Raw genomic sequence first — 26,059 nt, forward strand, 5'->3', positions numbered from 1 at the left:
ACGGCTGAACAAAACCCTGATCCCACCCTGGTGCCTTCACCATATACAATCAGTTCTCCCCCACTAGGGGTTCGAACTACTACCCGCTGACCCTCGCAATCAATCAGGGCACCGAATCGACTAAGCCAGTCCATTCCCACAATCACGCATACATCCCTCATGGGAATCAGAATCAAGTCTATCGGGAAGGACACCCCGAAGATCTCTAACTCACATCCTCGGTAGACCAAAGAAGCATAAATCACGTGTTCGTTGGCGATAGAGACTCGCAACGGACACTCTAGCTCGCCTACTGGCATACTGAACTCCCTACTATACGTCTGTGATACAAATGACAGACTCGCCCCAAAATCAAATAAAACCAATGCAGGCAAGGAGTTCACTAAAAACGTACCTAATCATAGGTACAACAGATAAGTATATGTCACACCCCGAACCAGACGGCGGAAACGTCCGAGGGCTCGTGTGACTTAAATTGAAATATCATCACAATGAATATACATGAAACATAACATAAACATCCCCATGCATTAATACATTACAACCGTCATTGTTCACATCCAATACATTGTTTACATTACATAATCCATAACATAAATTGTTTGAGAGTCACAAAACATAACATCCTAACACACTTGGCAATTTTTCTTCGGCTTATCTGTTACCTGAGAATATAAGTTATTTTGAAGACGGTCAACATATATAATGTTGGTGAGTTCATAAGCATGTTTGATATAAAATGGTTTGTATTGTTTGTAAAACCCAGAAAATCCGATATTTTCTGTAACAAAATCTGTTTACGAAAAAGATGTGATGATCCCATAAGTATAAATGTTTGTGATTTCAAAACATGTAAGAGTGAATGACTTTCATGATTGTTCATTTTATTGTAGTTGTTGTATGTAGAAGTGAATAATGTCGTTCCCCGGAAAACCCGATGTTTTCCAATTTAAATAGTATGGCAGTTTTGTATTATTGTATAAACCACTTTGCACCGTCACCGTGTATGAATATGATTTCCCATGAATGATGATATGGTAATGGATCTCTATGTGAGTCGTTATAACCATGCATAATAATGACTATTTCGCCTGCCTTGGCATTCTTGCGAATACCGGTATTGAATTAAGATTTTGTCACCCTAGACTGGCTGAGTCTAACTGTAGCGAACAACTCAGGTGTGGGGGAGTCACCCCCGTATAGATCTATACACAAACTCTCGCCCTCCCTCCAGGAGACTCTGGTTACAACTACAGGCTACGGCCGACACTTATTGGTGCCAACCGATAATTCTCACTAAATCCTTATTATTACCCCATGAATTTGAATAACATTGATTACAACCCGTTTGATGTTTACATGAATATGAATAAAACCTAACAAACACGAATGAGGACAACTATGGCCCACTACTCATGTATGTTATTACAGACTGTCGAGTATGCGACGGACACGTTGGCCCGTTAAGCATATAATTGATTTGGACCATACTAGCAATGCCAATGGGCCACTAAGGCCCAATACCATCTAAAGCCATTGAGGGTCCATTAGGCGTGTAATTGGGCCACCGGAAGCCCAATAAACATGTATTATTTATGTTGGGCCCAATAGTCATGTTAATGAGTCACGAAGGCCCAATAAGCATGATTAAAAATATTAAAGCCCAACCGATATAATGTTTACTTGTTTTATATAGTATTAATGTCGTAAGGGTTGTTTCACACGAATTGTTTAATCGAAAAGTCACCACATTCGCCAAATTGTTTTATAATGATATTTAGATTTATATAAAAATATATATATATATATATATATATATATATATATATATATATATATATATATATATATACATTTTTCTATTTAAATCCATAAGTCATTAAAATCATGTATTTTTTACCCAATTATTTTAATATTGACATAATTGACCCAAAAATAATTGTTTGACCAATTCAACCCCTTTTCTAGTAAAAATGACAAATTTTTACCCCTTTTATGAAAAATGACATTTTAGGTCCTTAGATTATGTTTCTTGACATTTTCGGCCCAAAAGCTCATTTAAATCATGATTTCAGGCCAAAATAAAGTTTTGGAAAGTTTCAGCCCTTTAATTAAAAAGATTTACACCTGTAGTCCAAATTTTTGCAATTTTTACAGTTTTAGTCTCAAATCCAAAAACTTTGCATTTTTAGTCCTATTTGGTAAGAAAGACATTTTCAGCCCCTGAAATCTGTTTATTTGTGTTTTTGACTCATATTTTGATAAACTTGCAAATTCAGTCCCTTAAGTTTCATATTTTTCGCAAATTGGGCCTAAAAGCCGAAAAGCCCAAACTTTAGCCCATTAGGCTAAAATTTACACTTTTACTCCTTTAAAAACCGTGATTTTCATAATAACTCATATTTTAAGTGATTTGACCCTTTTGACCCTTATAAAAACCGTAAATGACATCATTTCCTCCATATTTTGCTTATTTGTCAAAAATGGTTAATTAATAGAATTTGTGTTTTGTTTTACTTAGTTTGGACTTGTATAATACTTTTGCCTTGATAATAATATGTATAAGATATATTAGGTCACATATCTCCTTAACAAGGTTAAGAATCTCGAATAGATCAAGTTTCTAACACATATTCATCAAATAAATTCAAGAAATCACACATATCATACAAAAACATATGGATCTACACATTTTACTTGTATTCTCCCCCATAAATCATGTAAAAACCAAAAACAAGGGGGGTATGAACTCACCTTGCTTAGTTGTTCTCGGTTTGAAGAAGAATTGGAAGGGGTTGAGGTGATTCTCGGCCCTAGCAAGCTTCTTGAGAGGTCTTTGGGCTTAGATGGGTTCTAAGAGGCATGATCATGAATTTGCATGAGTTAAGATGAGATTTTTGATGAAGTATAGAAGTTAAGCCATGGATTCAAGTGAAGACTTACCAAGAATGATGATATTACTTGAAAAACTCCTTGAAGACACACACCAATGTTCGAAAATTTGGAGAAAAGGGAAGGGTTCTTAAGAGTTTTCTTGTAGGAGTTTGATCAAAAATGAAAATGGTGGTGGTGTGTGGTGCTCTCGGCCATAGATAAGGACAGAGGGAAGAGAGAAAGGAGTGAAATGACCATTATGGATATATGTTGGATTATGCATGAAAATATGAAGGGTAATAAGGAGGTGGCAATCTTAAAGTCAACTCTTCCTATTTCTCTTTTTTTTATATGTAGTTGGGCCGAGAGGGAGAAAGGAAGAGAAAGAATTTTGGGCCTTTAGTGCTTGAGTCCAATAATATGAAGCCCATTTTGAGGGTTTTCGGCCCATTGGACACTTAGGTTAGTTTACGGCCCAAATTGCATAAAAGAATGAGTTTTATGGCCCATTAGGGCTTATTGGATTTGTTATGGCCCAACAAGGCCCATTAAGGTAAACTAATCCATTTTAGGCCCATTATGGCCCAAATAGTTAAGTTTCATGAAAGTGGGTTGAATTAGAGCCCAATTACGAGTTCTAAGCCCAAACTAGTCAAATTGGAGACTTATCGGTCCATTAGGCCCAATAAGAAAATCCTAGTCCTTATTGGACTTAAACCGGGATTTTTAGGGTTTCCAATCTTTTGTTGACTATTTGAAGTGTTGTACAGAGTGTTTGATGGAATTTTGTTGGTATTGAATAAACATCATGTTTTCAAGTCATGGTTACAATTATTGATAATGCTTACATAAGGATGGAATTTCCTAGCCAAATTTGCTAGTTGTGACATCATCCCCCCGTTAGAGGGAATTTTGTCCCGAAATTCTTTTTGGAGCTAGACTTGAGAATGCGAGAATAGGTGAGGGTACTTTTGCTTCATCTGGTCTTCGCGTTCCCATGTGAATTCCGGTCCACGTTTGGCGTTCCACCGCACTTTCACAATCGGAATGCGACTTTGCTTAGTACGCTTCACTTCCCTGTCCATGATTTCAACTTGTTCCTCGATGAACAGGAGATTCTCGTTGATTTCGACTTCCTCCAATGGGATGACGAGAGTTTCGTCGGATAAGCACTTCTTTAAATTGGAAACATGGAACACGGGGTGTACACTGCTAAGCTCGGTAGGTAGCTGCAGTCTATAAGCCACTGGACCAATTCGGGCAAGAATCTCGAATGGTCCAATGTACCGTGGGTTTAGTAGGACATGAACATGTGAAGAAACAACCCTCCATGTTAGATAACCACCTCATAGCTCGAATAGGATCCTGGGTACCGTCAAATGTCGGGGGCTTCGTGTTATCGAAGTCCCGGTACTGGAAGCCCCTACTGACTCCTCCCCCTGCCGCGGTTACAGCTGATGCAGCTGTTGCGGCCGCTGTCACTGCAAGAGTTGCGTAGCGCTCATCAAAGTACTCAACCATGGCGGTCTTAATCGACCCAAACATCTCCAACAGCTGTGCCCGGAACATAGCAGCAACCTCATCATGCAGGATCTCTCGAATCATGGCATCCAACTCATCCGTACCCAACTGCACCACAGTCTCAGGTGCTGCTGGCCCCTCCTGGCCTCCATCTCCTGATCCTGATCCTGACCCGGATCCAGTCGTAAAGTGTCTCGTGACCACCATTCTGGAAACATACCAAGAAGATATCAGATAACCACATAATGACAGGGAACCAACTCCCAACTAAACCCTATGGGTTGTGACTTCCTTGCTACGCGTATGGGTCCTGTGCTTTCAGTAGTACGGACCCATACTACCTTCCACACCTTCCCATATTTGTCTCAAGTATCACCACAACACCCTAACAACATGCATAACATAGCGAGCGCTCAATTCCCACTCCTATGGGAGCACTAGATATCTCATGACTGGCCTCCCGGCCTCACACAACCCACCCATCCATGAAACTTCCACCAACCCTGCAACACTAGTGTATGCTAGCCATACATAACGCTGGACCCTATAGACTTTCGAATATCCAATCCTACCCTAAGCTCCCAATCAAACAAGAACATAACATAAGGCCGAATCAAACATTCTCAGGCTATAAAATCTTAATTATGTACAGTCGTGATGCATACACAAAACAACTACAGTAATGATGTCAATTTCATATAAGGAAAAACCCTAGGCTATCAGGCATCATATAATCAGGCAATTCTATCATGCAATTCCTGAAGATCCCTAGCCTAGTACTAGCATGATGTTCTAACATATCACAATATCAAATAACTGTATGGTATTTTGGGGTCTACTTACTGGCTCCGACTGATCGTACACTTCGCATCCTGCTTTACTTATTTTGAAAACCATTTAAATTTATTTTGAAAATCTTTCCTTGATTTGAGACTGGATTCACACGAGTGTTCCTCCAATTCACTCAAACCAAGGCTCTGATACCAACTTGTAACACCCGTAAAATTCAAGCCAATTTAAAACTTTTCAAAACATTTAAAACAATAGTTATTACAAATTTGTTTTCAAAATAGTCTAATATCAGAGTTCATCCCAGGAACATAAATAAAACATGAGGAGTTGTTCGATCACGCCTTCGCCTTGCCGCAATCCCCTGATGTACCTGAAACGATAAACTGAAACTGTAAGCCCGAGGCTTAGTGAGTTACCCCCAAAATACCAACCTCATAACCATAATCATATCATATAAACAAACATAGAACAGCTTGCATGATGAGCCTTCAGCCTGACTGGACCGCCTCGCCGGCCTTCAGTCTATCTGGACCGCTCTCCGAGCCTTCGACACGTCTGGACCGCCTGGTAGGGCCTTCAGCCTATCCGGACCGCTCACAAGGCCTTCGGTCTGACTATCATACCCTCCTGGGTCTGTAGTCTATCTGGACCGCCCTGGGTATGTTGGCCTTCAGCACAAAGCATGACCGCCTCAACCCAAACCCCCAATCAAACAAACATGTGCACATACATATCATACGCTAGCATATATAACGGTCAACCGATCTAACAGATCAAATAGCATAGCAACATCCTATAATCAGGATACCGACCTAACCAGGTCACTAACATATGTACAAAAAATCATACAGATCTAACAGATCACATAGCATAGCAACATCCTAAAACCAGGATACCGACCTAACCAGGTCACTAACATATATATAGATAATCATACAGATCTAACAGATCACATAGCATAGCAACATCTTAAAACCAGGATGCAATCATAAAGGGCCGACCTTGGTGCCGTAGACCCTGTTGATATAGTGAGGAGAACTCACCTCGTACTGTCGACTCGAAGATAAAATCAAGCTCTTGGATTGCCAGTACTACTCCACCACCTAAATGCACCATAGAAACATGCTGGTAAATTTCCAATTTCCCAAAATGTTCCAGAAGTCCAAAAGTCAACCCTTGGTCAAGGTCCAAGTCAACTGTAAACGTCAACAGTCCATGTTGACCTCAACTCGTCGAGTACAAGTCACTCGCCGAGTTCCTTTCATGCTCACCAACTCGCCGAGTCACTTGAATGACTCGTCGAGTTCCTAGTGTCAGTGGTCGTAACTCCTCGGCCAACCTGGCGAGTTTTCCCCTTACAACTTGTCGCGTTCATACGTGTCCAAAGGTTGGGAAAACCCTAGCCGACTCGCCGAGTCTCTCATCTGACTCGCCGAGTCCACGACAATCTTCATCGGACTCGCCGAGTTGTTCATCCAACTCGTCGAGTTCGATGACCGTCTTCATATGACTCACCGAGTCAACCTTGCGACTCGCCGAGTCCCTTCAGTCCTTCATCCATACAAATGCTTTTTAAGCCATGCAAAGCCTCCAAACTGCAGATCTAAGCTCCTAGGGCATGTTTATCACGTAAAGTTGCAAACTTTACGTGCATGCAAGATGAAAATGGCCCAAAACAAGCTAAAGGAGTGGCTTAGGGCAAGGGAAAGGCCATAGCTCAACAAAGACTGGAACTTTATGATAAAGAGGGGCTGAAGGAGTCCACATCTGAGGTTGCAACCTCAGATCTCGACCCAAATCGGAGAACCACTACAAAACCCTAAAATCCCAACCCATAAATGAAGAGATCTAACTAAGAGAGAGACAAGGTAACAACTTGTTACCTCCAAAATGATACCAAGACAAAGAAGAATCCGGATCTACAACAGCCCCTTGCTCCAAACTTCTTGAAATCCAAGCTTTTACTCCAAGGATCCCTCTTCCAAGCTAAAGAGCACACAATTTATAGAGAGCAACCACTAATTAGGGTTTCTGAACTCAAGGGAGGCAGTAAGAGAGGATAAGGGAAATAAGTGGTCCTTAAATAGGGTGCAAATCCCCGAAATTTAGGGTTTCATCTGCCAACTCCTACTCGTCGAGTCCCTTCTTGGACTCGGCGAGTAGGTCACTAAAACACGCGGATCACCCCGCTGCTACTCGACGTGTAGGGAAATCAACTCGTCGAGTAGACCTTAAAACAAGAAAATTCCTATAAAATCGGTACCTGAGAGTAGGGGCGTTACATGTTCAGTCAAATCGTGATGTAGATTGTGATGCGATTCTCTATTTTATTTTGGCAAAAGTCTTGTGAAGTATGCTGAGCTGCCGACTTGTATTAGCGCATGTGGAGTAAGTATATTGTTTGGAGTATACATACAAATAACCCTACCATCTTCTTTTATTATCATGTTATATAAAATGACACAAACAGTCATACAAATAGTTGCGATACGATCCATGTTGATCGAAGTCCTAGTACTCATTTCGACATTTAAACTTTTGGCTTCTTGACGCACTATTTCGCTTGCCGTTCGCATGAACGTGTGAATAAACAATCATTATCAGATGAAAAAAGAAGATAAAAAATTATTCATTTTAGAAAAAAAAAATGTTTGTAGTATGAAATAGTTATAAAGATGTTAGTATCTATAGGTAAATATGGTTTGGTTTAATTTTTTTTTATTCCAAACGGATAAAAAATGCCAACGGTCACATTTTTGACAAGCCAATCAAAAGTCTCATCTTTGTTCGTAAACCGCACCAATCCACAAAACACTTGTACATCTGGGGAGGTGTTCATGTGTGAACAAGGTGTCCACGTAGATCTTCACACGTACCGGGTAGCCTTAGAAACGATACTAGCTACGAATAAAAGTTGTTAGAAATAAACATATGTAAATTTTATTATTTTTATTTTAAATTATGTAATGCTTTTAGTAGGGGTACGCATGGTGCGGTTTTAAGGCCAAACCGAACTGCAAACCGCAGGGTGCGGTTTTTGCATCCTTAAAACCGTTGGATGCAATTTTCCAATGGTTCGGGTTTGCGGTTTCTAAATGCGGTTTCGGTTTGTATCGATGCGGTTTCGGTTTTAAACTGATTCTAAAATTTGGTGTGGTCTTTGATGTTTTTTGGTGTATTTAAAAAAAAAAACACGATAACAATGTGCATGTAAGCTTGTATGGTGCAATTCTTTTCACTTTTTGAAACCGTTTATTTGTAAAAGTTTATTTTCAGTCCAAAATAAATTATATAAATCAAAAGTTCTAAGTGATTTTATATACAACGGTTGACTAAAAAAATTGAATTTTAGTTTATTTGTTATAACCTTATAACACATAGTTAATTAGTGACCTACTCTGTTGTGGTTTTAACTAAAAAAAGAAAAAAAAAGAAAATAAGTTTGGAAAATGATTTGAAATCCTGATTAAATGACTAAAACCAACTATCAAAGGTCAAAGTCCAAATATAATATGTATTAATATTTCTTAGTATTTAAAAAAATATGTATATATTATAGAATATAAATATAAATTAGTGATTTATTATTTTATAAATCTTTGGTGTGGTTCGGTTGTGATGAACCGCTTTCTTGGTAAAAACCGCACTGACCCGCAGACCTTCGGTTTTTGCAAAAATGAAATCCGCACCATTGGTTTTTGCATCAGTTTCGGTTTGTTGGTTGCGGTTTGTTACGGTTTTGTCGGTTTATTTTTAGTCGGTTCGGTTTTTGTTCACCCTAGCTTTTTAGTATTATTTTTATGATAGACCCTGAGGCTTTGGTGGTGTGACGAACATGAATACACGATTATACGTTTGTTAAATTCGTTGATACCGGGTAAGCCTTATGTTGTCTTTTAGTATAATCCCTATTCTAATAAAAGAATAGTTTTAATCCCCTTTTGCCAAATGTCACTCTAATACAACTCCTCATTAATATTATACCATGTGTCATGTAGATATATTAGGCAACTCATTTCAAAATTCAAATTTATATTTTCTAATTATATATTAAATTTGAAATTATAATAACTTTAAAATTTTGATATATCTCTTAATTAATATTTTATTTAAAATAATTGTTTAATAATTATAAAATTTTATTATAAAAGTTTAATTAAGTTTATAACCGTGGTTCCGGGTTATAAACTAGTACCGTATACATATCTTTGTGAAACGGTCCAAGGCTAACTCAACGAATTGTACTCCTGCCCCCTTCCTCTCCAAGCTCCTCCATCTGCTCTCTAATGGCGGCTGCTGTCACTACATACTCAGGCCTATTTCACGGTCGAAGAGCACCGTCTTTTAAATCGCCTTCCTCAAATATACTATCTCCTTCAAAGACCATTGGCGGCTTGTCCACTCTATTCTCTCACGACCTCTCTCCAGAACAGAAAAAATGGGAGATCAAAAAGCTCTCTGTTCAAGCAAGCAGTGGTACCGTTTCCACCGCCGTTGAGCCAGCTCCATCTATGGCACGACCTAAGTGAGTTCTTTCGATTATTTGACTTTTCATTTCAAGCGTTGGTTTTCGACTTGTAGGGGTTTTATTACCTACTGGTATTCTTAGGGTTTTGGTGTTGTTAATACATACGAACAATTATTTCGCCATCAATTTCTCAATCCTATACGCTAGTAGCTTCATTACAAAAGTTGCAATGTATCTCGTTTAGCAGCTCAAAAAGATTATGTATGTGTGTGTGTATATATCCAGGGTGAGGCGCCACACAATTTCGGTATTCGTCGGTGATGAAAGTGGAATGATAAATCGAATTGCAGGAGTCTTTGCAAGAAGGGGATATAACATTGAGTCCCTTGCTGTTGGTTTAAACAAAGACAAAGCTCTTTTCACCATTGTTGTATCTGGAACTGAAAAAGTGTTGCAGCAAGTTATGAAACAGCTTCTAAAGCTTGTTAACGTTTTAAAGGTTGTTCATTTACTCAATCCCACTGAACTTGCATAATTGATAACTCCATAACCATTTTAATTATCTCTTACAGGTTGAAGATATCTCAAAGGAACCACAAGTAGAACGTGAGTTGATGCTCATTAAGATCAATGCAGATCCAAGCTACCGATTGGAGGTAATTATGAGTGTTATTCCTAACATCCTGCATTATATTTTGATAAAATGTAGCTCTTACCATGTTTTTTATGATTTTAATTTTCAGGTTAAGTGGTTGGTGGACATCTTTAGAGCTAGGATTGTTGATATTTCACAGGACTCATTAACCATTGAGGTAACAGGTGACCCTGGAAAAATGGTTGCAGTTCAAAGAAATTTAAGCAAGTTTGGAATCCGAGAAGTTGCAAGGACTGGAAAGGTAATTAATCATAATATGAATCACATTGTTCTAATCATTCACATCTTTTTTTTTCTTTCATAAAGTACATTGCTATATGTTGTATTTGTAGATTGCCCTGAGAAGAGAAAAAATGGGTGAATCTGCTCCTTTCTGGAGATTTTCAGCAGCTTCATATCCAGACCTTGAAGAATTGAACTTTAAAACTCCTCTTCAAGCCAAAACAAAAACAGAATATCTGGATACTGATACATCAGCTGGGGTAAATCAGTAAATGAGTAATTCTCCCTCTTTTTTATTTTATACCCAATTACTAAATGATGTTTTTTCTATGAAGGGAGATGTTTATCCAGTTGAGTCTAATGATGACTATTCATTCAATCAAGTTCTTGATGCACATTGGGGTGTTCTTAATGAAGAAGATGTAAGAAATTATTCTCATTTCTTATTTAAAAAAAAACATATATTTTATAAATTTTTAAATGCTTGTAGACAACCGGGCTTCGCTCACACACTTTATCAATGATTGTAAACGACTCTCCTGGAGTTCTCAATATAGTAACTGGAGTTTTTGCTCGTAGAGGCTACAACATTCAGGTATATATTTTTATGTTTTTTTTTTTTTTTTTTTTTTGTTTTGCTCTGCAATTTTCTTTTTTATTAACAAATTTTATATTTTTCATATCAGAGCTTAGCAGTTGGTCATGCAGAAGTAGAGGGACGTTCCCGGATTACAACTGTTGTCCCTGGAACAGATGAGTCAATTAGCAAATTGGTGCAACAATTATATAAATTGATAGAGGTTCATGATGTGAGTATATATTATATTATATGTATATAACAATTACAAAATGGTCCTTTTATTTAAAAATAAATTTTAAGTAAAACACATGGTTTATTACTTTATTCAGGTTATTGATTTGACATCGATGCCATTTGCTGAACGAGAATTGATGCTGATTAAGGTTGCTGTGAACTCGACAGCTAGACGCAACGTACTTGATATTGCTAGCATATTTAGGGCTAAACCTGTTGATGTGTCCGATCACACAATTACACTTGAGGTCGATTATGTCATTTTTCTTTTGAGTTGCTTATTTATCGAATATTAGGAATAAATGATTATCCTTTTTTTTTTTTTTGGTGATTTTCAGGTTACTGGGGATATAAATAAGATGGTTGCATTGCAGAGATTGTTGGAGCCGTGTGGGATTTGTGAGGTGGCAAGAACCGGGCGGGTCGCACTGACCCGTGAATCGGGCGTTGATTCGTCTTACCTTCGTGGCTATTCGTATCCTGTTTGATTTTTGATGTTTGTCAAGTTTTTTATTGTTTTGGGTATAAATTGACACAATAAATTGTCACCTGTTGACTTCTTGTTATTGTTAAGTCTTTAATCGTTTTTTGGACTCAACAGACCATAAAACTGTTAATGTTTTTGTGTGTGAAATTGATGATTTTGAAAAAAAAATATATGAAGGGTTTTTATTTATCTGGTTACACCCCTAATTACATAACAATTTATTAACATTAATCCATTTGGTAAAAGTTAACCCCAACATCAGTTTGTTTTAACATCAACACAAATCATATTACAAATAAGTCATTGATTGTGTTTGCAATAACTAAAATCAGAACATATAATTGAAACGCATAAACCAGCCCATTACCTCGTCCAGATCCAAGAATAGTGATGAAGACAATTGAAAGGTTAAATCCTGTAAATTTATCTGAACTAGAACCCTAAATCGCGACATTCATCAACAAATATATGTGGAACCAAAATTTTACGACCATTTGAGAAAACCGTAGATGAAAATTAGGTGATGTTAGCGATGCTTCACCAATGTGTAGTGAGCCCAAAATTTATGATTGGGCCCAAAATTTCAAAATAAGTTATATAAACAAGTTTAATCCAAAATCGAAATCCAAACAAGAAACTTAAGATAGAAATATTCTTACATGCTAATCAAAGTGGAACCAATTGTTAACCTCGATTTAATGAGCCCCACTGTTAAAAATGAACTCTCCAATGTAGCAGCAGAAAATAAAATTTCTAGTAATCGACACTTATCACCTATTTGAAATGGCGCATTAGCATTTTTAGGATTTAAAGTTGTTGATAGTGTCATCCGGACATCATTAAACTGATGATCTATTTTCCATTAACATGTAGTTAATTGCTTTGTAAAAACAGGCCCGGCCGTGAGATATTGGAGGCCCTGTGCAAAAATTAAATTAAGGCCCCATATATTTTTTGTAAAATATTATTAAGGAAATTTTTTACCTCTAAAGACAAAAAGAGTCCACTATTTTATCAAAAAGACTTTTTATTGTTTATAATATAAATGAGATTTGTAACATGCAATTATGTTTTAATTAATTTATTATTATTATTTTCTTTAACTTTTTTTTAATGATATAATATTAAAGAAAATTCTCAATCGGAGGCCCTTTACGATTGGAGGCCTGGTGCGATCGCACACTCGCACCACCCCCAGGGCCGCCACTGTGTAAAAAATATTCACTCGATAATGATGTTCAAGTGTATGATTACTATACTCCTTATGAGCTCGATCCCTTAGGCTGGTGGGAGTAATGTTATACTTGCCACGGTCCATGTAGGCGCCACGTCAGCTTTGCCACACTCCTTTAAATTTTTGGTATTTTCATGGCACGGGTTGCCACATTTGCCATGATATATTTTTTTAATTAATTAATTAATTAAAAAAAAATTCAAATATAGTATTATTTTAAAACTAAATTTTCATTAACTTCAAACAAAATCATAAACTTACACTTAAAAAAACAAAACACATGTGAAATTAAAATAATACACACTTAAACTTAAAAAAACATAACACACTCGAAATTAAACTAATACACACTTAAAATTGAAAAAATAACACACTAGAAAAAAACTTAAATTAAAAGATAGCGGGTTTAAATTTGAACAAATTTTGGGGACTGCCTCACATTTTGCCAAAACTCAACAAGCCGGAAATCTTTGTTTGTTTCATCACGATAAGCCTCAAGAGCATTTTGTAGCAAAATATTTTCATTTTCACTATTATCAGCTTCATGCATCACCCTACGAAACACACTGTTAAACTGAGTTGTAAATGCATTTGCATCATTGCGTGCCTCCATTTGGAGTAGATTTCTTCTTTACCGGGGTTTCGTGGTTGTATTTTTCGGTGACTCTCTTCCAAAAGGTTGTTGTATGGAGGTTAACATGGTCGTATGGAGGTTAATGTGGATTGGGTCTTCTATAACATCAAACCATGAATGAACCAGTAACATCTCTTCTTTAGGGGACCAAAAACGAGCCACACGAGCCATTAGCGATGAGGTTTTGAAGAAAATGAAAAATAAAAAAGTTAGGAGAATTGAATTAAGAAGATTTGAATAGGTTGAAAAATGAATAAAGATGATGGTATTTATAATTGAAAATTGAAGGTTTAAAATTTGAATTTTTTTTAAAAAAAAAACGGTTATATTTTTAAAATTGTGTGTGCGTGTGTGTTTTTTTTTAAAAGAAGGTATTTTTTGAAAAAAAGGAATTTGAGTTAATGGGTAAAAAAAAGAAAAAATCACTTTCTCTCCCATCAGTGAAAGCTCACCGAGATGCCTAGCCGAGCTCAGCATGCCGAGGCCTCCAGGGACGGATCTTCTTAAGGGTTAGGGGGTCCCCCGTTCTTTTTTTTTTTTTTTTTTTTTTTTTTTTTTTTTTTTTTTATAAAACTAGTCCATGTGCTATTGAAAATTTTACATATTAGGCCTAAGACTAAAAAAATTGATTGTGGCCCCCCTGTTTTCCAATTTTTATACTTATTATACTTTCGCCCCCAACTCAAAGGTTCAAGCTCCGTCACTGGAGGCCTCGGTCCCGGACCGATGTTCGCCGAGGATGCCGAGATCAATGTCGAGTCCACTCCGATTAACCTTATGCTAAAGCAGGAAGAAGACATGGATATCTATGTTGCTAACCAAATAACTATGACTTAACAAAGCAGAGCCAATCGTCCCATCTTTCATACTTTTTTTTTTCAATATCACTTTGGTGGATCATGGATGCAACTTGCCTCGGTACTTGAAATTATTCTAAGATTCTCTTTGTAAAGGTTGACAAAGTAAAATTGAGATGCAAGACAAAAATGAATGCAAATATAGCAACCGTTTTTGGGATTTTCATTTTTTGAAGGTTGACTAAATAAGATGTAAATTAAATTGGTTTTTTACAACGTTAATTAGTTATTTAGTTTCCTAGTTAATCAGTTTCTTAATGTCGATAGAATAATTTTGGCTTTTTCAAATCAAACACTATCATTACTCGTATTCTAAGGCAAAAAATAAAAACTTTGGGGGTTGGCTAAAAACTTGGAAACGACAAATATCAGCATGGCTCTCATATCACTTGAAAGATTCCGTCCCTCATGATGTTGCAATCTTCCATTTTGCTACGTAGGATGAATTTTTGGTGCCAAATAAGCATTGCTATCGGTTTGAACTTTGAATATGTAAAAGAAATTGGTAGAATATACAAAAATAATAAAGCTTTATGAACTATCGAGTCCAAAAGAGAATTTACTAGTTAAATGAGTTTTTCAGATATTATATCATTTTAAAAGTTGAGTATTGGGTGAAGTTTAATCCTTGAAAATATATTTGAGATATTTTAGGCCGTGATTTATGTTGCCCACATAGAACATGTGGTTTTTTTTTTCTGACTTGATACCTTCAAACCCTACTTTTAAGTTATGTTCGAAACATCATCGATCAATTCTCTTGGAGTCAAAATCCATTGACAAAATTAGAACGAAAAGGAAAACCAAAAAGAAAATTGACAAAAGGTAATAACATGATAATCGAAAATTAGATAAAAGAAACAGAATCAAAACATAAAATGTGGAAGAGAGGAGGCAGCTTACACGGTGGCGGTGGCGGAGACAAATTGCTGCGGAAGGGCAACAACATGGTGGCGGTGGCAATCGATAAAGACAAAAACAGCCAACACGCTCTCAAATGGACCATCGAACACCTGCTTACCCGCGGCCAAACCGTCGTCCTCATTCACGTCATTCGGAAACCAGGCAATTCTAATTCTTCTCTTCCTAATTCTTCTCTCTAACTTCAATAAATGGATCAATGAATCATAAATCTGCAATTGGGAATGCAGGTGGAGGAGTCGATGCATCTGCTGCGATTAAGCAACAATATGAGAAGCAAACCAAAGACCTGTTCCTCACCTTCCATTGCTTCTGCACCCGTAAACAGGTACGCAATTTACCACATTTTTTTTAGTGTTTTTGAATTTTTTTAGTGCTTTTGAATTCTAATCGGTTTTGTTACAGATACAGTGCTTCGATGTTATACTTGAAGATACAAACATCGCAAAGGTGCTCGCAGAATACGCTAATTACGCCGCGATAGAGGCTTTGGTCCTTGGAGCGTCTTCGCGACATGGTTTCATTAGGTCATAATGATCAATTTCCTTCTGGTATGGTATTGTTTCTATTGATCCAAATCGGATTTTGACTAATCATGAAATAAACATTCATGGCGATAGATTCCGGAGTTCTGATGTTCCGAGCCATGTCATGAAATCGGCACCGGATTTTTGCACGGTTTACGTCATCTCAAAAGGAAAAATATCCACCGCGAAGAAATCTTCAAAATCAGCTCCGTTTCCATCTCCGATACGCGAGAAAATCGAAGAGCTATCTATCAACTTAGAAGCAAGCGTACGCCGGAAGGATAGTATTAGCTTACGAAGTCTGTAATTATTTATCTCCTGTTAAACTACGATCCGAATCCCTAAAAATTCTTGTATATTTTTTTTACATGACACCAAGAATATTTGTAAACAGGGCCGGAAAACACCTCCGAGAAGCCACGTCCACCTCCACTTCCAATTCCGGTGCCGGAAGACCCTGACCCCCAACCAATCGAGTAAGTTCAAAAAGCTCCTCCGATGCCTATTTGAATTGCAAGAGCCTAATTAAAACTAGAACCTAGATCACAATTCACATGTACAGGTCGCCGTTTAATAAAGGGAGAGGATTGAATGCGAAATTGTTGTGTGGGGATCTTTCGGATACCGATATATCATTTGTGAGCACTGGGAGGCCGAGTGCTGCAATGTACTACGATACTGATTTGAGCCCAACTCCCCGAAAGTCAACAGCTTCAGATCGTGCCTTTGGATCACCGTATTATGGAAACACGGGACCTGATATAGGTTACATGATTTCTTCTTCCTCGAGAAACAATAAAGGATCAACTTCGTCACGAACAGTACTAATACTATTTCTTCTTTCTCCCCTGTCAATTTCCGGCGACTTTTTCCGTTGCTATAAAAATATGTTTTCTGAACAGGATGACGTGGATAGCGAAATGAGAAGACTAAAGATGGAACTCGAGAAAACAATGGCGATGTACAGCACAGCCTGCAAAGACGCACTTACAGCAAAACAAAAGGCTGGAGAACTTGAACAGTGGCGCGTGGAAGAAGCAAACAGACTAGAAGAGGCGACAACTGCAGAGCAAGAAGCACGAGAGGTGGCGGAGAAAGAAAAAGAAAGATATAAAGCTTTAATGGCGAAAGCTAGGGCTTCAAGAAGAATCGCAGAAATAGAATCCCAGAAACGAGCGCTCGAACACCCAGAAGAAAAGCATCAGGAGTCGCATAAATACAGAAGATACACCATTGATGAGATCGAAAAAGCTACAGATTTCTTCGAGAAGGCAAGGAAGATCGGTGAAGGAGGTTATGGTCCGGTTTTCAAAGGCCGGCTTGACCAGATCCAAGTCGCAATTAAGGTTTTACGACCCGATGCTGCTCAAGGAAGATCACAATTTCAACAAGAGGTAATTATTAATTAATTAAAAAACATCCTACTTAATTACTTATTGTAAAAAAGTAAAAAATTTCATATTTTTGTGATGATAGGTGGAAGTGTTAAGTTGTATGCGACATCCAAACATGGTTCTACTCCTCGGAGCTTGCCCGGAATACGGTTGTTTAGTGTATGAATACATGGCTAATGGAAGCTTAGAAGACAGATTACTAAGAAGAGGAAACACCCTGCCATTGTCATGGCAACTCCGGTTCAAAATCGCGGCGGAGATAGCCACCGGAATCTTGTTCCTCCACCAAACGAAGCCGGAACCGATCGTTCACCGGGACCTGAAGCCCGGGAACATTCTTCTCGACAAAAACTTTGTGAGCAAGATAAGTGACGTGGGACTAGCCAGGCTACTCCCAGCGTCATCATTAACCGAAGATGTCACTCAATATAGAATGACATCAGCGGCCGGGACGATGTGTTACATCGACCCGGAATATCAGCAGACCGGGTTGCTTGGTGTTAAATCGGATGTTTATTCGTTAGGGATAATGTTGTTGCAGTTGGTTACGGCTAAACCGGCTATGGGTTTGACTCATCATGTTAGAAGGGCGATTAATAAAGGAACATTTGCAGAGATGTTGGACCCGACTGTGACCGATTGGCCGATTAATGAAGCGTTAGGGTTTACGAAATTGTCGATACAGTGTGCAGAGTTAAGACGGAAAGATAGACCAGATCTTGGGAAGGAGGTGCTACCGGAGCTTAACCGGTTGAGAGATCTTGGTGTTGAAAATATGACTTCCGAAACGTCTCTCGCCCCGGTTAGTTAAAACTTTTACTTTTATTGTTTTCTGATGTAAGAATACGAGCAAAAGAGTATTCTACTGTGGTTAACATGCATTTGATTAGACTAGGACCGGTGACAATAAAAGAAAAATTACACATCTAAAATGTTTAACTAAGGTGGGGCATGATCGACCTTTTATTGATATCTCACATGTACAAAATCAAAAGACGTAAATACCCTTTAATAATTTTAAAAATAACTTTAAAACGTTTATATAGTCCTCTCCAGTATAGTCATGTCACATGCAACAAACGTAACCTAAGAAAACGTGGACTCAATCTAACTTAGACCTAACACGTAAGATTGGTCTATGCAGGATGCATAAGTGCTTCAAGCTTGACCGCACCATAGGCAGTTGACCTCATGTAACGAAACTAGATAAGTAGCTCAGCTCTTCTGACTTTTTTTAGTTCGATTTCATTAGACCCAAGACTGTTAACAAATTGAACGTTCAGCAAACCGTTTAGATCGAAGCTCGTTTATGTTCATTTATTTAATAAATGAGCGTACATAAACATGATTTTTTGTTTGTGTAGTTAAATGAACAAATAAAAACAATGGTTTCAATTGTTCATTTATGTTCGTGAACATTCATTTATGTTTTGTTTATGTGCGTTTATATTTGGTTATATTACATTGTATATATATTTAATATTATACATGTAGTGAGATTGAAAGACCGAAAGAAAGTGTAGATTTTAAGAGTGATTTAAGTTTTACAACTTCTAAATTTTGTAAAAATATCAAACGTGGCATCATTAAATATGAGCAACATATTATATAATTGTTAACGCTAAAGTTATAGTTTATGTTCATTAATGTTTATTTGTTTTCATAAATGTTTGGTTATGTTCATATATGTTCGATTGTGTTTGTTTATCTTTATTCATTTAGCATATTAATGAATATAAACGAACGAACATGAATCATATAATTTGTTAAATGGACGAACACAAACAAGAAAATCCGTTCATTTATCCGTGAGTGTTCATTCATTAGGTTGGTTAACTTAAACGAATAAACATGAACAAACTTTTGTTTGTTTTCATTCGGTTCGTTTACAATCTTAATTAAAGCGAAAGACATGTCATGACATCTTTGGTTAAACCGGCAAAAAACTTGGTAAATTTGTATGACTAAGGCCTTATATGACACAAATAAGCTAGCTTTTAACGTTTTGGTAAGACCATAAAAGTAGCTTATAAGCTGACTTGAAATAGCTTAATGATAAACTAGCTTTATAGCTAGAACATTAAAGAGAGCCCAAGTGTTGCATATAATATCTTGTCAATAATGGTGAATCCAATTTATTTTCTTTTTACGAGATCTATTAGAAAGCCAAAGGTATGACCGCGAAACAATATTATCAAATATAGCATCCTTAATTTCAAAGATGGTCGAATTTTGACAAGACCAAAACACCCAATTTATTATGAGAATGAACGCATCACAACCTTTCTTTTTAGTTGTATTAAGTCGTGTTTTATCCTCCCAACAAATCAAGCCTTTGTCATTGAGTAGTGGTATAGCCTACATAAGGGTCGTATCTCAATATGACAATTTGGAAGACCCGGACTCTCGGCTACCACACAACAGTACGACAAAATGTTGAACTCGTAATCTAGTCTTGGCGCTAAACACCTGCCATAAGGACACAACACCCAAAAATGGCATAATATCTTACAACCAACATCGGTGTGTTCCTCCCATTTCTAAGTTGATCATATCAAAAAACCAAATAAAAGCACATAGTACCAACAACCTTTTAGGCTAAAAGTCAAGATTTGTCTTCCACATCAACAATATAAATACCACCCTCATGTCGGGTTTTAGTAATACATACATCCATTCTTTACTATTCACATACATCCACTCTTCACTATTTACCATCTCTTACACTCTCTCGAGTTATCCTATCCTAACTTTGGCATCGAAGCATAATCCCCTATCATCCCATATTATGTCATCCAATATTATGAATGTGGCCTAGCTTTTCCTTTGTGATCACAAGTTTTGGAGATCCCAATTTTTACCCAAACAAGCCCCAATTAAGAATGGGTTTGGTTTCAACGAGTAATACAAAACAATAATATTCTACCAAGTACCAATCCGATGCCATAAAGAGATCATCAATTAATCAAGACGCGAAAAGATGATCCAAGGACTCAAAATTTTCTTTACAAAGCAAACATAAAATCAAATCAACATCACCTCTTGCATCTAAGTTAACCTTAGTCGACAACCTTTCATGACTGATACCTAACTCAATGAGTCAATGACTTGACTTAATGGTTATCTACTTATTCCACCTAGTGGGAGGAACACTAGTATCTAAAGTACACACAGCAATGAAGTATTTCATGGAAGCAACATAAATATGCCTAGATTCATCAAGATCCCAAAGCCAATTATCTTCTTTATTTAATTGAGTAAACCTGGCCAAACCATACATAAGATTTGTGAATTAAATAGGCCCTCACGAATCTTGACGCGTCGCTACTTACACAGCCATATGCCATTTTGGAGTCGGTCGCTCACCACACAATATTCTTTCCGTTTCTATCACAAACATGGAACTATTAATGAAAATAAGTTTCACCCATCCAATTATCTTCCCAAAAAGACGTAGCATTGCCTAAACCAACATTTTTATGATAAAACACCTCCAAGTCAATATTATCATATCGAAGATGTTTACTAGTGTAAAAATATTACTCCAAACTCCTTGAAATTTAGACCTTCTAGATCCAACATCAAATCCCACTTTCGAACCATGAATCGCTCAAATAACTTTAGACAATAACCTATTACATGCGGTTAAGAATCCCCATCTCCATTTCATTAACATAGCCTGATTCGCCGCATACACACTACACTACTAATTCCCAAACCTCCCTCTTCTTTAGACGCAAGAATCTTCCTCCATTTGACTTATAACATATTTTGCAATCTATAGACCACCTTCCCTAAAAATAAGCGTGGTCCAGAATATTAAGAACCTCGAAATATAAAGATAAAGTAAACTCTGAAGTTTTCAAGATTTTTTTTTATAAAAAAAGGGATAACCGGTCTCCAATAGATAACACCTTCACTTTCCAACAAGATTTTTTTTAGAAAAACAATCAATAATGCATTTTCAACCTTCAATCCTTAACATATTAGAACCAACCGATAAACCAAATTATTAAAGGGAAATTTATCTGCCTTACAACCCATAATATCCGATGCTCTTGCTCTTGACTAAAATGATCTTCAAACCCGATATAAGGTAAAAGTTGAAAAGTTGAAAATTTGAAGAATTGAATCTTTATATAGAGTTACTTGGCCAATTAGACATTTTATTTTGTCCCTGTTCCAAATAAAATGACTAGTTTTGGGACCAAAATTGTGACAATCACCTATACTCTGGAACCAACAATAGTCAATTTACTTGGAACAGGGACCAAAAACGCTACAGAACCTCAAACAAGGACCAAATTTGCAAGAGAAATTTTTTTGGGACCAAAATTGAAAACATTAGTTAGACTCAGGGAATGAATATGTAATTTACTCTATTACATTACACTCAGGTACCCGGTGTTGAAGTCGATTTAGAAATATCTCTGGCCCAGGCTATGCAAACTTACCAGTTGACCCTGTATCTAATATTTATCTTTACAATCATTCATAAATAAGAGTAATTCATGATAGTTTTACTGACTAATGTGTTGTTGAATGGCAGATATGAGCTACATTACCAAATGATCAATCACATTTGGAAAGGTTTTTTGTACAAAGAGTAAACCCATGCCAATGGCACTACCTCAAGTTGAAGGGTATTTTGGGAAACAGTGTGCACCAATTATTGAGGAACCAACAACACCTGAGCCAGACGCTGTTGAATTATCAATAAAAGACATTGATGATCAATAATATGAGGATTCACAAGTTGTTAGAGGAACTATTTTGGTAAGAATCCTTTAGTTTTGAGTTGCACATGATATAGATATACACTCTAATAATCAAATAAAACCATTAAGCTATATGTCTATTTTCATCACAGATACCATGTAGAAGTAGTAGAACTAGAACAGCAACACGAGGGAGCTTTCCTCTCAATGGCACTTACTTCCAAGTTAACAAAGTACATGTTCATATGATTATATGAAATTTCATATCAATCTTTATCTAGCAAATGCTTATATGATTGTTCAGAAGAGCATTAAGGATCTTCATTTTTTGGTACATTTATGTATTTAGGAAAGGATTTGAGAAAATATGATCTATTGGATTCATACAGAGAGCGTGCATATCGAAATATAAAACAAAATGATTACAAAAACCGATATGAAACAACAAATCAAAATTTTATATACGATTATCATCAAACTATGGATGATAACAGAAGATGTAGACTTTTCAAGGGAGGGAGGATCAGAATCAAAGCAGAGTAATAAGAATGAAGATAAGCAGAGCAGCGATAAAAGAGTACTTGACAGCAGCAATCAGTATCGCAAACGATATGACAAACAGCTGCCATAAAACTTGTACACTCGCCCACGCCAAAACTCCGGTTAACCCTACTGCCACCACATTATCCGGATCCGGATCAAACAGCAACTCGGTCCACTTCAAATTGAACCGCGGCTTTTCATCTCCTCCTTTTTTCTTCATATCTTCTTCTTCTTCTTCTTCATTTCCACCATTCGGTTTTTCGCTCAATTCTTCTTTATCTACTGAAAAAGACGTCTTGAATCCTCTAGGGTTCTTTCTCCTCGATTTCAAACATGGTAAATCGTCAGTACAGATATATGGAAACCGTGTTTGTTGTTTTGGAATCGGATTCGATATAGAAATTGACGGAATTAGATGGGTGTGTGAGAAGGTCATGAACCCTAACATTTTGCCTTGTGGTTTTTGCCCATTCCAGAGGGAACCTTCAACTTGGAAACCCCTGATTCCGGATACGTTTCTTAGGCTTAATTTCAAAGTATACCCTTTCGATTTACATTCGTACTTTATAGCCCCCTCACTTTAATTATCTTTATATGTTGGAACAAGGGTTGTAAATCGGTCCAGGAACCGAAAAAATCGAAAACCGACTAAGGATTGAGCGGGAACCATAACCGGTCCGAAACTGAAAGAAAAAAACAGAAAATGATGAACTAGGAGAACCGAGATTTGGCCCCGAATACCACTAATGGGTACCTACCGGTTTCGGTTCGGTTTTTCGGTTAAAAAGTTCATCCTTAGTTGAGACCATGATCATTTAAATTCAAATTATTTCAAAGCTAAATTGGGATTCATTTCAAAACTACTTATTGACTTGTTAGCTTTTCAAAAAGCTAATAAGTCAAAAATAATGTTTAACAATCGCAAAACTCATTTTTAAAATAATTTTTTGAAAATTTAAAAAGTACATTCAAAAAGGAGTATACACGCATGACTATTTTGGAAAAGTTATAAGTTAAGAAGTTATTTTGGTCATTTTATTTTGGTCATTATATATATATAAGCTAACAATACACGTTTTAATTTATTCTCTTATTGATTTTTCCCACCATAAATTTTAACACTATTTTTAGAAAAGTCATAAGTAAATATCTCTTTTTGACAAAAGCCATTTTGGAGTTAAAAAAAAACAATCCCAAACACCCATGAATTAGTGGAAATCAAAAAAATCTGTTTGTGAAGATTGAGTTTAGTGAAGTTCATTTTTGGGAGCATTTCACTATGCTATTTCTTTATTTTTAATGCATTATAAAAAAATTGTTAGCATCTTCGAAAATATAAGAGAATTTTATGATAGAAAGATGGATCAAAAAGGAAGATCAATCGGATGATGGGACAAAATGTTTGTGCCAAAAAAACATGGGAGGTCTTGGAATTGGTTGTATGCGGATCTTAAATCTCGCTTTACTGACAAAATAGTGGTGGAAAATAAAGGTTGAAGATATGATTTTACGGTCTCAAGCAATTTGGTCCCTTAACAAATCTACTTAATGTGAGAAAGTCCAACCCCAGATTGTGGTATTCTACTACAAACATAACAACGTACATCAATACATGATAGAATATGGTGTTCAACTTCTAAAGTTCTTTAAAATAAAAGTTAGATGTGGACCGGAAACATTATTTTTGGAAAGATGTTCATGTTTTAATGGGGGTGGTGCTTCAAAATTCAATTCCCAAGAATTTATTTATTGAGGCAAAAAAAAATGCATTGTTTCGGACATAATTGACAATACGGTTAACACAATAACTACATGTAAATGGCATTGGAAGAAACATCTATGAAAAAGCACCAAATAAATGAACTAATTGCCTTGAAAGTTCTGTTAGAACAATTCATTGTTATGTAACACCTGTTTCCCAGAATGTATCAGCTGAAGACATAGAGGAATCAAAGGCATGGTTTTTGGATGAAAACCATATGCAACGGCGTGGCGCATGGGGTTCCACGATGTGAGTTTTGTTATCGATAGACTATAACTTGTTTTATATATATATATATATATATATATATATATATATATATATATATATATATATATAATACAATCAAATTACAACATGTTTTAGATAGACTATAACTTGTTATATATATATATATATATATATATATATATATATATATATATATATATATATATATATATATATATATATTAAAATATTTGGTTAATACTTCAGTAATTGATGTTGACACTAATTTGTTGTTAAATGGACCACCATTTATCCATACAAAACTAAGGGTGTGTAGAAATTAACCGATCAAATTGGAACCAACCGATCCAATTACGATATCTAATTACAATTGGATTGGATTGTATGCAACATTTCAAAATCCAACTGGATTAGATCATCCTGAAAGTCCAATGGATAACTGAAACGATACGATCCAATTGGGTATCCAATTTAATCCATTAAATATCCAATATTATTGTCCAAATCCAATTTCTATTATTAAAATCCAATAAAATATTAAGTTGAAAACATGAAATTAATGTTACTCTCTTAGTTTTATTTAGCGTAATTATGTACAATTTTATTTTTAGTTATCATAATTATATTTGGTCATTCAATAAATTTGGATTAAAATTGGCTGTGTAATGGATAACCAATGGATTAAACCAACCAAAAATATACAGTAGATAAAACCGATCCAATCCAACATCCAATTGGATCGGTTCCGTTTGATTTTTTTATATTAAATTGAATCGGATCGGTTGAGAAAATGCAAAATCCAATAGATGATTGGATTAGATCGGTTCCATTTAAATCCATTGGATTTGAACCAATCGACAACCCTAACAAAACACTATAACACATCAATCGGTTCCATTTAAATCCATTGTTTTTTAAGGATCGTGCTAAGACCCACCTGATTTTATTTTTATTTTCTTAATTTTTTTTTTTAACATTTGTATAGAAAAAAGTTTACGAAGTATCTTAGAAATGTATTTTAAGACTTACGATATAGTATTTGACAAAATAAAAAACAAATAAATAAAAAAAAGTGGTGGAAAGTTTATACTTAAATTTGAAACAAATAATTAATGTTACCAAAACCCATTTTACATCAAATAAAGAGAGATATGTAATTGTTTCATGATATAAAAAGAAATTGTAAAGGGTGATAGGAAAACTTGAAAAGCAATAAAAATCTTCCTACATTATTGGTCGTAAGAAATGATTGTTGTAAATGAACTATTTAAAAAATTCAGATTTTTCAAGGCGTTCAACTGGTCCGTTGAATCTGTTTTTTTGCAAACCGTCTAGTTTTTTACTAGTTTGACCCGATCCGACCCGTCATGAGTATTATTGACTTTTTTGTTTTTATTGGCTTCAT

The 26,059-nt window shown here is 36.1% G+C and overlaps 1 protein-coding gene, 1 long non-coding RNA gene and 1 pseudogene across 3 annotated transcripts; 2 read left to right on the forward strand and 1 right to left on the reverse strand.

The window, feature by feature from the left end:
• Window positions 1–9,393: 9,393 nt before the first annotated feature.
• Window positions 9,394–11,944, forward strand: LOC145133618 (acetolactate synthase small subunit 1, chloroplastic-like). Its single transcript, XM_079068552.1, has 10 exons — window positions 9,394–9,712; window positions 9,941–10,154; window positions 10,228–10,311; window positions 10,399–10,551; window positions 10,643–10,792; window positions 10,868–10,954; window positions 11,023–11,127; window positions 11,219–11,341; window positions 11,442–11,594; window positions 11,685–11,944. Exons 1-10 carry the CDS (start codon window positions 9,474–9,476, stop codon window positions 11,832–11,834), a joined length of 1,458 nt encoding a protein of 485 aa, XP_078924678.1. The 5' UTR covers window positions 9,394–9,473; the 3' UTR covers window positions 11,835–11,944.
• Window positions 11,945–13,278: 1,334 nt separating this feature from the next.
• LOC145129693 (uncharacterized) lies at window positions 13,279–15,561 on the reverse strand. Its single transcript, XR_013717622.1, has 2 exons — window positions 15,462–15,561; window positions 13,279–13,838 (listed from the first exon to the last, which is right to left on the reverse strand). It is a non-coding gene; the product is annotated as an uncharacterized LOC145129693 (long non-coding RNA).
• On the forward strand, window positions 15,299–18,755 carry LOC145129692 (U-box domain-containing protein 35-like; annotated as a pseudogene). Its single transcript, XR_013717621.1, has 8 exons — window positions 15,299–15,807; window positions 15,885–16,006; window positions 16,100–16,305; window positions 16,401–16,482; window positions 16,569–16,827; window positions 16,909–17,400; window positions 17,483–18,202; window positions 18,545–18,755. The product of XR_013717621.1 is annotated as a U-box domain-containing protein 35-like (transcript).
• The last annotated feature ends 7,304 nt before the right edge of the window (window positions 18,756–26,059 follow it).

Source organism: Lactuca virosa, chromosome 8, assembly GCF_052849685.1.
Source record: "Lactuca virosa cultivar CGN04683 chromosome 8, Lactuca_virosa_CGN04683_v6, whole genome shotgun sequence".
NCBI lineage: Eukaryota > Viridiplantae > Streptophyta > Magnoliopsida > Asterales > Asteraceae > Lactuca > Lactuca virosa.

Coding starts and splice junctions, on each gene's coding strand:
- LOC145133618 (XM_079068552.1), top strand. CDS start 9,474: ATGGCGGCTGCTGTCACTACATACTCAGGCCTATTTCACGGTCGAAGA. Junction 10,155..10,227: donor AGCTTGTTAACGTTTTAAAG/GTTGTTCATTTA, acceptor TATCTCTTACAG/GTTGAAGATATCTCAAAGGA. Junction 11,595..11,684: donor ATCACACAATTACACTTGAG/GTCGATTATGTC, acceptor GGTGATTTTCAG/GTTACTGGGGATATAAATAA.